The sequence below is a fragment of the Mustela erminea genome, chromosome 1 (assembly GCF_009829155.1).
Source record: "Mustela erminea isolate mMusErm1 chromosome 1, mMusErm1.Pri, whole genome shotgun sequence".
NCBI lineage: Eukaryota > Metazoa > Chordata > Mammalia > Carnivora > Mustelidae > Mustela > Mustela erminea.
Window position 1 is genome coordinate 135,274,813 of NC_045614.1, and position 16,398 is coordinate 135,291,210.

The following is a 16,398-nucleotide window of genomic DNA, read 5'->3' on the forward strand; positions in this document are numbered from 1 at the left end:
AGGAGTAACTCCCTACTTAAAAAGTCCTAATAACTTCATAATATTACCATCCTTTCTAAACTGTACTACACCAAGAACTAATGATGTACTGTATGGTGACTAACAAAATAAAAAAAATAAATTGTATTGTATGTTTGATATCTAAACTACTGGAGGGGAGCAGATACTCTGATGGTCCAAAACATGGTAAACTGCAACTGCTTAGAGAAGCATTTCAGTTTTCCATGTTAATTGGGAGGAAGTGCCCATAAAGTCAATTCAGTGGTCATTCCTGTTGAGATTTAGGTTACATACAATTTTTTGTGTGTGTATAGCAGATCTATTTTACTAATTAGATTTTTATGTAGGAATAGTAAAGCGGTTTTCATGTTTAACTGAAAATATATCAGCTGGCCTTCAAAGATGGCAGACTATTCTCGAGAATTATATAATCAAGTTATATTGTGAAGCATCTCTGGTAACTGACTTCCAAAAATTTCCAGATTTCATTTAAAAAAATTTTTTTAATGATTTTTTAAAATTTATTTGGCAGAGAGAGAGACAGGGAGCCCAGTGTGGGGCTCCATCCCAGGACCCCGGGATCATGACCTGAGCTGAAGGCAGACACTAACCGACTGAGCCACCTAGGCACCCCCAGATTTCATTTTTTAAGTCATGTTTACTCTTAAGATAGTGTTAAAATAGTTACATTTCTTTAGCTATCCATTAACCAAATTTTAGCGAAGGGTAACCATAAATACTGGGTAGTACTTATCTAGGTAACCATAAACACTTGGTAGTAGCAAAAATGTTGATGAGATTCAGTTTATCCATTTTTTTCTCTGATTGCTTCTGCTTTTGGTATCATATCTAAGAAACCATTGCCTAATCCAAATTCACGAAGATTTAGACTTTTATTTTCTTCCACGAGTTTTATAGTTTCAGTGTTTACATTTAGGTCTATAATCCATTTTGAGTTAGTTTTTGTGTATGATGTTTATTTTAGAGAGGGATGGGTGGTACTCTTTTTAATTTTTTTTTTTCCTTCCTTCCAAATAGATGGGTAAATAAATTCCCTTAGAAAGTTAAAATACTGATTAGGTCTATGATAAAGGTAATTTTATTATGTCTTCATCACATCATGTAATGATATTTTCCATTCACATTCCAAATAGCTGTAATTTTCTCAACATCAAATGACTGAAAGGGCTTATCATTTTTATCTCATTTGAATCTTACTTATTCTCCTCACTTGAGGTTTATATTAAGTATGAGATTAGTGAGCAAAATTAAATTATATAGATTTTCATATTTTAGTTAACCTGTTGATATTTCAAGATAATCAGATATCTTTGGATTAAGAATTACAGATTTACTAAAGAACTATGCATCTGATTTTTAGGTTTTTGATTGTTGGTGCCACCCATGCTTTCCTAATAAGGCATAGGCTTTTCCTGTTTCATCTCTGGGGAAAAACATTGGAAAAATTAAGTTATGATGATATTAACCCTGAAGGAAAAATCTCTGGTTATTTATAAGGTTTATTTGATTTGTTAAAGGCTATAATTTTTGATGGTGATTATGAACTACTGATAGCTGGATGCTAAAGGCTCAAATAAGGAGGCCAAAATAGGTGGGGAAGGGGACTTCTGCCTCTTTTAGGGGGAAAAACTGTAAATTTTGGCAAAAAAATGAAATAACATAAGCCTGAGTTATTGTAACACTTGGAATTCAGTAAACAATGTTGAAAACATCCTGGTGATTTTTACTACATGTTTATATTAGTTGCATTTATTTTTGATGAATAGAAAAAATTTCCTGAATTCATTTCTTTTTTTTAGAAATAGATATTTTATTTATTTATTTTTAAACATTTATTTATTTATTTTAGAGAGCGCACATTCACATGGTGGGGGAGAGGGAGAGAATCTTTAAGCAGACTCTGCTGAGGGTGGAGCCTGTCATAGGACTCTCTCTCACATCCCATGAGATCATGACCTGAGCTGAAACCAAGAGTTGGACACTTAGTTGACTGAGCCACCCAGGCATACCCTTAATTCATTTCTTAATGATTGGGGATGGATATATAGATAGAAGTCATGGTCATCACCTTCTCCTCTAATACAGAAAAAGCATTAATCCCAAGTTTTTAAATTTTTTTTTTAATTTGACTTAGTTTAAAAACAATTCCTACTGGTACTTATGAGGAGTTATTTTTCCTCATTAGAGAAAAATAGTGTATGGGCCAGGGATAATTATAATTAAGCTTTGTATATTTTAATTATAGGCTAAAATTGGAATAGAGTAATACTGCAAACCTTTGAGGACATTTCCCCCACATTATATTCAAATGGAAGGATGGAATGACAAAAATGGAACCTGGAACATAGAAAAATGGAACTAAATAATGAATTTAGTAAAGGAAGTGAACTGGAAATATAAATAACTGTAGCATAGGCAGGATGTTTTTGTTATTACAAAGGTGCTGTGAGAGGATAGGAAAGCAGAGATTATTGCTTTGGAGGGAAAGGAAGTATCAGAAAGGCTTCCTGGCAAATATCAGAATATATATATATATATATATATATATTTTTTTTTTTTTTAAGAGAGGGGTATGGGAAAAGAGAGAATGAATCTTAAGTGAACTCCATGTCTAGTGCAGATCCTGATATGGGGGGCTTGATCTCAGAACTCTCAGATCATGACCTGAGCTGAAACCAAGAGGTGGATACTCAACTGACTGAGCCACCCAGGTGCCCTTGGAATATCTTTTGATTGAGCTTTAAAAGATAAAGAAAGTAGGGAAGGAAATGGGCCTGTTAGCAATGGAGTGGAGCTGTGGAGGAAGTTAGGTGGTCAAAGGCTTAGAGGCAGAACAGCATAAGGTAGGGAAATTAGGAATATAGGAGCAGACCCTTTGGGCCAAAGGGCAGGCTATATGAGGCTGTATATCCAAAGGGACCGAGACATTGATGACAATGGATGCTAAATGAAGGGTTTTGATTTTGTTTTATGAGTATACCAAACCTTAAAAAAATAAACAGAAGAATAAGAGGTAAAAACTATCTCTTAGGAACATAAACTTAGCAGTAATATGTAGGATAAATCAGAAGAAATAGAGATTAAATGGGGTGGTCAGCAATAGACACATGAAAAGATCTGAACATCACTGACCATCAGGGAAATGCAATTCAAAACCACAATAGGATAGCACCTTACATCTGTCAGAATGGCTAAAATAAAAAAAGACAAAAAACAACAAGTGTTGGTGAAGATGTGGTGAACAAGGAATCCTCATGCATGGTGGTCTAAGTTAATACAGCCACTGTGGAAAATAGTATGGAGGTTCCTCTTAAAAATAGAAACATTGTATGATCCAGTAATTCTACTACTGGGTATTTTCCCAAAGAAAATGAAAACACTAATTCAGAAAGATATATGCACCCCTGTTTACTGCAGCATTGTTTACAATAGTCAAGATATAGAAGCAACCTAAGTGTCCATCAATAGGAGAACGGATAAAGAAAATGTGGTAAAAATGTACAATGGAATATTACACAGCCATTAAAAAGGATGAGGTCGTCTCACTTGAGACAACATGGATGGACCCGGAGGGTATTATGTTAAGTGACGTAAGTCAGGCAGAAAAAGACAAATACCATATGATTTCACTTATATGTGGAATCTAAAAACAAAACAAATCAGTAAACAAAAAGCAGAATCTGACCTATAAATATACAGAAGAAACTGATGATTGTTAGACAAAAGAGGGTGGGGGGGTGGGCAGAATGGTTGAAGGGAAGTGGGAAATACAGACTTTCAGTTATGAATGAATAAGCACCAGAGTATAAGGCATAGCATAGAGACTACAGTCAATGATACTGTAATAGTGTTGTATGATGATAGATGGCAGCTACACTTGGGGTGAACATAGCATAATATATAGAGAAATTGAATTACTGTGTTGTACACCTGGAACTAATGTAACGTTGTGTGTCAGTTACAGTAAAAAAATTAAAAATAATAATAACGAAAAAAATAAAATGAAAAAAATGGGGGTGACCAGTAAGGAGGTTATTGGAATGTTCTATGCTAGTGTGCATTGAGGCTTGAACAGAGACAGTAATGATAATTGAAAAAAGTGAGTAGTTCTTAGTAGTTGACAGGAATGGATATCCTATAAGAGGTAGAGAATTCAGAAAGAAGAATTAACGTGGGATTCTGTTAGAGGGATGATAGTTTTGAATGTGTAGAGTCTGAAGTCTTCGATGCAAGTAGAAATACTGTGTTAGGGCTCAGAAGTAAAGCTGAAATAATGTGAGAGTCAATTATAGAAAGGTGAAAGGTGAAGCTATAGGGGAAGTTGTGATCGCCAAGGGATAAGTGGCTGAGGATAGAAACTGGAGACACAAATGCATTCATTTAAGCCTTTTCTCTTTACTAATCCAAGAACATATATAACCAAAAAAGTTGCTTTTTTGTGGAATAAATCCTACTTGATTGCTTACTGATAATATATGTCCCTCAAATAGAATGAAAGGGAAATAATTCTTGGTTTTTTAATTCTTGATGATTTGGCAACCGAAAAAAAAGTTGAGTTCCTACTATCATGAGCAACACAATAAACAGCTAGTTGCTTATTGAATTACAAAGTGATTTCTAGTAGTGGTGGGTAATAGATAGTGCTTATATAGTATCAGACTCTGCTCTAAGTACTTTCCCTATATTCCCCCAATGTAGACTTATATTGCATTCAAGGCAAAGATAGCTTATACTTCACTGTGATAGTGAAGAGTTTGTTTCAAAAGCATTCTTAAAAACATGCAAAAACATTTAGAGGCTACTTTTTAGTATGAGTTTGAAAAACATGGTATATTTGACCATGTACTTCCTTAAAACAATTGAAATACATTTTTGTCTCCTCTTCTGTGGTTTAAAATGCCTTCAACAGGTTGAAAGAATTTAGATAATTTGTTTTACAGAGAGATAAGGGTCTGACATTTAACACAACCCCAGGTGCATGTGGTTTCTTAAAAAATGTCAAAAAGGTCACATGATCTTAGTGTACAGAGTCAGAAAAACAAGATATTTTTGAGTGTCTTAACTGAAATGGAACATAAATAAAAATTCCCAATATAAAAAGCAAGAAATTCTTTAATTATTATGAAACTACTTTTTTTTTGTCCATTTTTTTGGTAACTATTGGAATTAATAACATTACATAATTTGCTAAACTTTTGGTTGAAAACTTATTTAACCTGAAGTCTATAGTGGTTATTTTCATACTGCGTTTGCAAAGTGAAGTGTAATGATGAGAGTAATTCAATGCTTTAATAAGCATGTTTTCAAAAAAAATATTTTAAATATTGCAGGTTTTTGAAATGCAAGTGGGATGGATTTCATTATAATAAAAATCATTATTTTCTTTATAAAGCTAATTTTTCCACTTTCAGTAATGATGTTCATCAGAACTACCCAAATTAGAAATTGTATAGTATATCTGCTTTTGGAAAAGAAAGCATTCGTATATACAATGGTTTCACACTTAACATTTTATTATAAATATAAGAGATGAATATAATGAAAACTTGTCTTAGTTCTTGATATTATATCCATTTTAAATATTAGTGGTTAGGAAGGTTGAACTAATGGGACTTAACTATTAATTTGGGGTTTTTTTTTTGTTTATTTTCTTGTTTGGTTGTTTTTTAAAGAGTTTATTTATTTATTCGACAGAGAGAGAGAGCACAAGTAGGCAGAGTGGTAGATAGAGGCAGAGCGAGAAGCAGTCTCTCCACTGAGCTGGGAACCCAAAGCAGGACTGGATTCCAGGACCCTGGGACCATTACCTGAGTTGAAGGCAGCAGCTTAACCACCTGAGCCACCCAGGCACCCTCTGTATTTGTTTTTGATAAACAAATGTGGTTAAAAGCCACATGTTATCGCAAAGGAATTGCTTAACTTTTCCTCTATAATCTTATTTTGTTTTATACTATAAGTTTTTATATCTGTTTTTTTAACATTATTATTGTTTAAAAAATATTTTATAATCAGGAAATGAATAAACTCCCAAGTCCTAACAGGGAAGATAAGTATTGTGAAGATTTACAAGGTTAATAAGCAAGGAAATGGTGACACAGCTGACTTAATGAGGCCACAAATTCAATGCTAAAGAGGACAAAAGCGTCCCTAGCTCCTCATCCTATACCCCAACTGTGCCTTTTACCACAACTAAAGGGCTAGAGTCACATCCTGTATAACTCAATAGGAGTTGTATTTACTGAATTATTTCCTTGGGGGTAGATGTTTGTCATTGTTTAATGTATACCCCAGAAAAGTGTAATTTTACTGATTCTGTTCAGGATGACTTGATAGTCCTTAATTAAAATATATTAATTTGCTTTTTGCACAATAATTACAACTATAATAATGGAAATAAAGAAGGTACCTAAAACTCTACCACCCTATCAAATAAGCATTCAGCCTCTATTCCCTTCCAGTACTCATCAAGAACCATATTTGAAATATCTGAAATTTTGATTTACATGTTCTAGGGAGTTTATTAGAGTTGAATTCTATTTGGCAATTTACTTGTGAAATCCAGGTCAACTTCTGGCTACTTCCAGAGAATATTCCAAGAGAATGTACTTACCAAGTGTAGAAGAAGTGCCTTCTGGCCATTTGTGGGTTCTTCAGATACAGATCAATCCTAGATGTAATTGACTGAATAGCATATTTAGACCCAATATACTATCTAACCTAAATCATGAAAGGCATGCTTCAGAGTTTGTTTGGTTGGTTTTTTTTGTTTTGTTTTGTTTTTTGCTCTAGGTCTGTTGTAAACTAAACCTTCTAAATTCCTTAAACCGCTGAGATTTGCTCACAACTGAATTATATTCTGATTGGGAATAAAATGGCATGAAAAAAGTAGGGTGCCACTTGAGCACAAGCCATTACTGAAATTTACTCCCTGTTGATTACTGATTACTCCTGTTGATTAGCATCAGTTGGGTTTCCCATTTAAATGAACAGTTAAATTATTGATTACCCATAAATCCTCAGACTCAGATTTCATTTTCCTAAGAATGTCTTATTTATTCACAGAAAGTCAACTGCTACAGTAGTCTGATTTACAAGTTCTAGATGATTTTTGAAAGCACCTTTAGAAATACTAATGGATTAATATTTCATAGATTAATTGTATAACCTTGATTCACTTTCCTAATGGATGGTAACTGAGTCAGAGAGTGGAGTACAGTTTATTTAATGCTTTTGCCAGGTATAATACTCATTTTTAAAAAAAACTAGGTTCAAATAAAGTACAGCCTTCTAGAAGATATTAATGTGAAAGTCATTGAGTTAAAAAAATACCTTCTCCAAATTCCTATCCTAAGAAATTGAAAACAGTATGAAGTTTAAAGTAGTTTATAAAATGGTACATTGAGGGCGCTTGGGTGGCCCAGTGGGTTAAGCCTCTGCCTTCGGCTCAGGTCAGGATCTCAGGGTGCTGGGATTGAGCCCCGCATGGGGCTCTCTGGTCAGTGGGGAGCCTGCTTCCCCCCCCCCCCTCTGCCGACCTCTCTGCCTACTTGTGATCTCTGTCTGTCAAATAAATAAATAAAACCTTAAAAAAAAAAAAAAGAATGGTACATTGAGTCAAACATGTACTTTTCCCCAAAAGTATGTCAGCTTCATCCTGGTTATGGGGTATCTGAACCCTTCTTAGCCTAGCTTTCAGGCCAAAGTCCCGCTTGATCGATAGCAAAACTTTCCCCAATCTGATATTTAATTTGCCATTTATAAATTCTAGGTAGGAGGGGGTAGATCATTTGGGGGTAGAATGGTTTCTGTCCATTAGAGAACTGCTTAAGCAGCAGATGAGTGGTAGGTCTATTTCCTGTAGTATCCTCAGGAATGGGAATTAATCAATAAAGTAAATATACCATTTATATTTTTGTATGGAAAATTTAAGTCAACTTATGTATTGAGTCAGTTTAAGCACTGATGGCTGTTGGTGGGAAATGATAAATCATGACTTTTCTGATATTTCTTTATATCTTAAAATAATGAAGTGTATTTATTTTATGTTCTATATTTTAGTAGCACACTATATTGAGTTCCTAAAAACTCCCATCCTCTTTTCTCAGCAAGATCAAAATTAGTTAAAAACATAGTTTTTCAGTTGCTTACAGTAGATTTTCAATGGTCAGTATGAACTCAGTTTGTTTTAGTATCAGGCTATTCTTAAAGGGCCATTGAATATGAAATGAAATGGCACTCCATATTGCTTTTTTGATGCTCTTAACTAGTTCTCTTGTTATAAGGCATAATAATGAAAATCTGTTGAATTTTTTTTTTTAATTTTCTTTTCCTTTTTACAGGAACACCAGTATATTCAGTAGCATGGGGCCCTGATTCAGAAAAAGTTCTTTACACGGCAGGCAAGCAGCTGATCATTAAACCTCTTCAACCAAATGCTAAAGTTTTACAGGTATTTCTCAGGCATTTGTAAGCTGTTATCAGGATCTGTTGGACTGCTAAGTGAGAGGTCACTTTCTTAGGAGTCCCTTTCTTCTGGGTGGTCTTTTGTCTGAAGCTTTTAAGTGTGTGTTTTTACTAGCCTTTATTACAGAATAGGGGATATCTGGTTATGTTTCTAACAAGGTTCACTTCCTCCTTATTCCAACTTACATTATACCAGTAAATGATAAATGTGTTTTGAGTTACTAAATTGTCACATGATTTGGCAGGATAGGCATCTTTAAATTTAGCAGAGTCAGCCTCACACGTATAGATTTGAAACAAAACAGGACAAAATCATAAAACTTTAAAAGCTTGTTTAGACTGTGTTTCTTATCATTATAACTAGCATCCTCCTCCTCCTCTTGAACATCATTTATTCAATACACTTAAGCTTTCTCTAAAACCGTAGCATTCTTTTAGTATTTTTAGAAGGGTCATCAGTGTAATGTTTAGAACAAGTTAGGTGTATATACTTTTCCCAAATATATAGAAGCAAAACTATGGTGACAGTTAAGACAGGTCAGAGTAGGATAAATTAATGAAAAATTTTAAGTCTGTATTCAGGGTTTTGATGTTTGATTTCAGTGTTAAAAGGCAGAATCATTTTCTTCATATTTTGATGATGACACAGTATAGTATGGATAATAAAAATACAGGCTTCAGACTTAGTCACCTGGTTTCAGATGTCCACTTACTTACCTAAAGTAACTTTAGGCAAGTTAAAAAATATCTTTGATTCTCAGCTTTCTGATCTCTTAGTTGTGATGCTAGTACCTACTTATAGGACTGTTGTGAGGATTAAATGAGTTAAATTACAAAGTGCATATGATAGTCTATACAATAAGCATATTGAGTGCATATAGTAAGCACTCAATATAGAGTAGTTGTTACTATAGATGTTACTGGAGAGTTGTCATCTCTACCATTTAGTCAGCCTCTAATAAATTAGAGCCAGGGAGGCTGGAAAAAAAGATGTAGAATGGTTGGGTCCTGAGTAAGGGATTTTGGTGCTGGAGATTGAGCAGCTACAATGGGTATAAAAGTGTTTTAAGAAGAACTATCAGATTTAACAGTTCAGTATGTATAGATTTTGGGGAGTAAGAAAATAGAAATGACATTGAGTTTCTATAATTTTAATTTTTATGTAGATTATGCTATACATATTTCATAAAGTCAACATGCATTTACATTTCTACTATATGCAGAACACTTTGCTAAGAACTATGGTACAAACAAGAAATAGAAGATACAAGTCCTTGCTTGCTCTTAGGCAGCTAAGGTAAAGAATTTGGGCAAATGGAAGAAGCTGCGAAAGAACTAGTTCCGCCTGCCTTTAGTCAAAGTTCTTCCATACCACTTAAACTCCAAAAATCTGCTTTAAAATTATACAGCAAAAACAGGCAAGGTGAATCTTTTGGTTTATAGTTATGTGATTTATTGAGATACCTGTAATTAGGCTTATATGAACACAACTCAGACAGATACTATATATTACCATTGGTAAATTATAGTTTAGTGGTTTAGTAGAATCTTTGGGCCAGCATGTAGTAGAGGGCAAGAAAAGCACCCACTGCCAAAATTCTGCTACTGTGGAAGAGGAGTTGAAGTATAATTGGTAACTTCGTGCAAATTTTTTTTTTTTTCTTTTGGGTAAACTAAAGCTGTGGCAGTTTTCCTTAGGTATAAACACATATTCAAATTTGGGTTGTCCGCAAAAAGGAACACTTAGTCTTGCTTGTAGAATATAGTTTAAAAGTATATACCTGATTTCCATTAAAAGCTTTAGGGACTCTTCTTGAGACCCAGAGCTTGGTTTTACAGTGAGGAGACTTTTGTTTATTTATTCATTCAGTGAAAATGTAGTACATACATACTATATACCAGATACTGTGCCTTATGTGAGATAATTCATAGTGAAACAGATCATAGTTTCTGCCCTCAAGAAGCTCGTTGTCAAAGGAATTTCACAAAATGTCTGGTTAATTGAGAAATAATTGAAAACTGTCTATGCCTTATGTGTAGTATATAAATATGTATAATATAAACTGATAATTCTAAATCATAGTATATGGAAGGTTTAAATCATATTTTGTTCCTAACTTTTGAATATATAAAAATTTATTTTTATAGCTTAGAAAGGAGACTCTTGAGAATTTCTGTGTATGTGTATCTATATATACCCATATCTGTGTCTGTGCATTGTTTTTTTTTTTTAAATATTTTATTTATTTATTTATTTGACGGAGAGAGAGACACAGTGAGAGAGGGAACACAAGCAGGGGGAGTTGGAGAGAGAGAAGCAAGCTTCCCACAGAGCAGGGAGCCTGATGTGGGGCTCAATCCCAGGACCCTGGGATCATGACCTGAGCTGAAGGCAGACACTTAACGACTGAGCCACCCAGGTGCCCCTGTGCATTGTTATTTTTATCCTTGTAGTCTGTTTCAGGACATTGTATTAATTTGATGGTAAATTGTGTGAATTAATTCTTTTTAAAGTATATTATCAAAACATTTGTTTTTGAGTGTAGCTATTTTTATATATCCTGAGTAAAGCAAGCTATGAATTACTATTTATTCTTAAAGATTATTTGACTCTAATTTAATATTTTACTCTGTGTGCATTAAGAACAATAGGATGGTCTGTTGTGCAACATAGTACCGGAAGTCCTAGTCTCAGATACAGACAACAAAAAGAAATGAAAGACATCCATATCAGCAAAGAAGAAGTCAAACTTCCACTCTTTGTAGATGACGTGATAGTCTGTGTAGAAAACCCGAAAGAACTCCACCAAAAAATTGCTAGAACTGCTACAGGAATTCAGAAAAGTCACAGAATATAAAATCAAAACACAGAAATGTGTTGCATTTCTATACACCAATAATGAAACAGCAGAAAGAGAAATCAAGGAATCAGTCCCATTTACAATTACACCAAAAACCATAAGATACCTAGGAATAAATCTAACTAAAGAGGCAAAAGATCTGTACTCTGAAAACTATAGAATACTTATGAAAGAAATTGAGGAAGACACAAGAAATAGAAAAGCATTCCATGCTCATGGATTGGAATAATAAATATTGTTAAAATGTCTATACTACCCAAAGCAATCTACACATTCAGTGCAATCCCTATCAAAATAACACCAGCATTTTTCACAGAGCTAGAACAAACAATTCTAAAATTTGTAGGGAACCATAAAAAACCCTGAATAGCCAAAATAATGTTGAAAAAGAAAACCAAAGCTGGAGGCATTACAATCCCAGACTTCAAGCTGTATTACAAAGCTGTAGTCATCAAGAGAGTATAGTACTGGCACAAAAACAGGCACATAGATCAATGGAACAGAATAGAGAACCCGGAAATGGACCCTCAACTCTATGGTCAACTAATCTTCGACAAAGCAGGAAAGAATATCCAACGGAAAAAAGACAGGCTCTTCAACAAATAGTGTTGGGAAAATGGGCAGCAACATGCAGAAGAATGAAACTGGACCACTTTTTTACACAAAAAATATTTTTACACAAAGATAAATTCAAAATGGATGAAAGACCTAAATATGAGACAGAAATCCATTAAAATCCTAGAGGAGAAATGGGCAGCAACATCTTTGACTTTGGCCACAACAACTTCTTACTAGACTCGTCCCTGGATGCAAGGGAAACAAAAGCAAAAATGAACTATTGGGACTTCATCAAAATAAAAAGCTTTTGCATAGCAAAGGAAACTGTCAACAAAACCAAAAGACAACCAACAGAATGGGAGAAGATACTAGCAAATGACATGTCAGATAAAGAGCTAGTATCCAAAATCTATAAAGAACTTAACAAACTCAACACACAAAGAACAAATAATCCAATCAAGAAATGGGCAGAAGACTGGGGTGCTTGGGTGGCTCAGTGGGTTGAGGCCTCTGCCTTCAGCTCAGGTCATGATCCCAGCATCATGGGATCGAGCCCTGCATTGGGCTCTCTGCTCAGCGGGGAGCCTGCTTCCTCCTTTCTCTGCCTTCCTCTCTGTCTACTTGTGATCCCTCTCTGTCAAATAAATAAATAAAATGTTTAAAAAAAGAAAGAAAGAAAGAAAGAAAGAAATGGGCAGAAGACATAAACAGACATTTCTCCAAAGAAGCTATCCGAATGGCGAACAGACACATGAAAAGTTGCTCAACATCACTAGGCATTAAGGAAATATGAATCAAAACCACAATAAGATACCACCACCTCACACAGGTCAGAATGGCTAAAATAAATAACTCAGGAAACAACAGATATTGATGAGGATGTAGAGAAAGGAGAACCCTCTTACACTGTTGGTGGAAATGTAAACTGATGCAGCACTCTGGAAACCAGTATGGGGGTTCCTCAAAAAAAGTTAAAAGTTGGGGCACCTGGGTGGCTCAGTGGGTTAAAGCCTCTGCCTTTGGCTCTGGTCATGATCCCAGAGTCCTGGGATTGAGCACCACATCAGGCTCGTTACTCAGCGGGGAGTCTGCTTCTCCCCACCTTCTCTCTCTCTGCCTGCCTCTCTGCCTACTTGTGATCTCTCTCTGCGAAATAAAAAAATAATAAATACATAAATTTTTTAAAAACTTAAAAAAAAATAGTTAAAAATGCAACTACCTTACATCCCAGCAATTATACTACTAGGTATTTATTCCAAAGGATACAAACATAATGATTCAAAGGGGCACACGCACCCCAAATGTTTATAGCAGCAATGTCCACAATAGCCAAAATACGGGAAGAGCCCAAATGTTCACCAGCTGATGAAAAAAAGGTACACACACACACACAATGGAATATTACTCACCATTGCAACTTGCCATTTGCAATGACATGGATGGAACTAGAAGGTATTATGCCTAGTGAAATAAGTCAGTCAGAGAAAGACAAATACCCTATGATTTCATTCATATGTGGTATTTAAGAAACAACATAGATGAACATAAGAGAAGGGAAGAAAAAAATAAGATAAAAACAGAGAAGGAGGTAAACCATAAGAGACTCTTAACTGTAGAGAACAACTGAAGTTTGCTGGAGAGGTGGTGGGTGGGAAGATGGGGTAAATGGGTGATGGATATTAAGGAGGGCACTTGTAATGAGCCCTGGGTGTTATATGCAACTAATGAATCATTAAATTCTACCCCTGAAACTAACACTACACTAAAAGTTAACTAACTTGAATTTAAATAAAATCTTGAAAGAAAAAAAAGAAGAAACAGTAGGTTAGGAATGGTCTATAGAGAGAGAGCCCTTAACATCAGTTACTCTTTGATGTGAAGATAATTGGCTCAGACATTAAAATGTACCTGTGGTCTTCAAGGAAAATTAGTTCTTTTTCAGTTATATTATTCTGCCTTAAACATGGAAAAATGCGTGTGCTAAATGGGCACATGAATTTATTGTATTGAAGAGCAAGAGGGGATCCATGCTTACTTACTAGATTATCAATTTCTGGGTGACATATATGTAATGCATTCTATATATGTGTATAGAATATGTACATATCTGTGGAAAACTTTTTTTGTTATGTGGTAACAAAGTTTATATACAGAGGTTTCTTATGTAATTCAGTGACCAGAGACATGAAGGTAGAAAGAATGAGGCTTAGGAAAATATGCAGAAGAGAATGAACAGACTAGTAAAGAAGATGGTCATATAATAAAAGTTTTTTAAAAAGAAAAGAATTAGTAAGTAAGAATGAAGACAAGGGGCGCCTGGGTGGCTCAGTGGGTTAAAGCCTCTGCCTTCGGCTCAGGTCATGATCCCAGGGTCCTGGGATCGAATCCCGCATCGGGCTCTCTGCTCGGCAGGGGGCCTGCTTCCTCCTCTCTCTCAGCCTGCCTCTCTGTCTACTTGTGATCTCTATATGTCAAATAAATAAATAAAATCTTTAAAAAAAAAAAAAAGAATGAAGACATTATCTTTAACTGAATCAGCTGTGTAAAAAAAGTAAGATTTGGATTCAGTCCAGTGTTACCACACATGTCAAGCTTGGAATACTTCAATAGCAAGAGATTTTCCATCTGGAGTCCAGGCAATTGAGATTTATAAGGAAGTAAGCTATATAGTGGATGTCATAATCCTAAGTGTTTTCATTACTTTAAATTAGAAATGAAACAAGCAAATGAGGTTATGTGTAACAGCTATCAAAGGAAGATGGGAATCTCCAAAGACAGGATAAGAGAATCATTAGAGGGGCAAACTGTCTTTTCTTAAAAAAAAAAAAATAAAAAAAAGCAAAATAAAACAAAACTTTCTAGTGCTCTTGAAGGTATAATTAAATCTTTTTTTTTTGTTTTTTTTTTTTTTTTTCCCTCATAGTGGAAAGCTCATGATGGCATTATTCTAAAAGTAGATTGGAACTCTGTCAATGATCTGATTTTGTCTGCTGGTGAGGATTGTAAATATAAGGTATATGATTTTTGAATTTATCATCTGGTTGAAGGAATTAAATTAGGTAAAAAGTATTTAGCATATAAGAATATTCTTTTAGTCTTTCACTTTAGCTATATCTTTTAACTCGAATGATTTGGCAAATTGTTATTTTATAATTTTAAGTGGTATTTTAAAGTGTTGACTTTCTCATTGACCTATCTTACTGACCTATAGAATTTGATTTAATGAGCAGGAATATAAAACTCCTGGTTTTACTGGTTATTTAAATTAACTCAAGTGAAGTTTTAAAAATCAATCTTACTGGTATATTGAACGTTGTTCAGCTTCAGACCAAAATAATTTATACTATAAATAAGATTTAATGTAATTGAAGTTAGAGGAAATTTAACTGAAATAAATACTTTTAGGTAAAGTTGATAGAGCACTTACTGACCAAAAATTTTAAGCAAAAAATTGAATATTTCAAAACTTTGTTGTTTAATTTAAAGGACTCAAATGTATAGGTTGTATGATTAACCAAAGATTTAGTGAAATTGGAGAATTATTACAAGGTTATAAAATTTTTTTTGAGATATTTAGGTTTTAAAGAATACAGCTTTCCCCCCTTATGTGATAGTAAAGACATTTAGTTAGTACTATTATAAAGTGTTGATTTCTAAATCTCTAATTGATACCTTACTGTTAGGACAAACTTTTTAGTAATAATATGGTGACTATTATATAAGATTTTTAAAACTTTGTTTTTTTAGGTATGGGATAGTTATGGCCGCCCTTTGTACAATTCACAACCTCACGAGCATCCTATTACCTCAGTTGCCTGGGCTCCAGATGGAGAGTTATTTGCTGTTGGATCGTTTCATACTTTACGCTTGTGTGATAAAACTGGGGTAAGTTATAATGGTGAAGAATCACAGATGTACTGTCATAAATGTGATTATGCATAACACACCTGGTTCTCAATCTTTAAAAAAAAATTTCAGTGAATGCGCTTGACTGCATCTTTTTGATTTGCCTTCTGAATATACTAGTTCAATCAATTCCAGATTTATGGGACCATATAAACTCTAAGTTGAATTTGAGGAATGGGTATATTCTCTATTATTTGTCTTTCTGGAAATACTGATTTTAAGCATGATTATAGAAGATGGTGAAGTAGCTACAGTATTAAAATTTATATCCAATCAACATGGAGAGTTCAATTTTTGAACTTTTTTTTAAACTGTCAATATGTTTCATATAGAAATTTTAGTTGCATGTTTTTAGCATGGATTAATAGTAAGTTTTAAAAATGATCATTTTTAAACCAGAGGAGTTGGGTTTTTGTCAAGAATTCATGTTTGCATACATGGGGGTCCTTTTCCTCACAAGAGAGTATATATACCCTTCTTTGTACAAATTCTGTTTAGAACCTAAACAAACAGCCAAGCTCAACAACATTTACCCACTGAACTTAAATAATGAGTTACTTCATCGGAGTGTTACAGAAGCAGCCGAGTG

The 16,398-nt window shown here is 34.2% G+C and overlaps 1 protein-coding gene across 8 annotated transcripts in view; it reads left to right on the forward strand.

Annotated features, from left to right (window-relative positions):
• Window positions 1–16,398, forward strand: part of IFT80 (intraflagellar transport 80) — a 108,077-nt gene that overhangs the window by 23,459 nt on the left and 68,220 nt on the right. For all 8 annotated transcript variants that reach the window (XM_032342780.1, XM_032342771.1, XM_032342760.1 and 5 more), the window contains 3 exons: window positions 8,361–8,470; window positions 14,827–14,916; window positions 15,651–15,788. In XM_032342780.1, coding sequence (XP_032198671.1) covers window positions 8,361–8,470; window positions 14,827–14,916; window positions 15,651–15,788 — 338 coding nt within the window. The remainder of the gene's footprint in view (window positions 1–8,360; window positions 8,471–14,826; window positions 14,917–15,650; window positions 15,789–16,398) is intronic.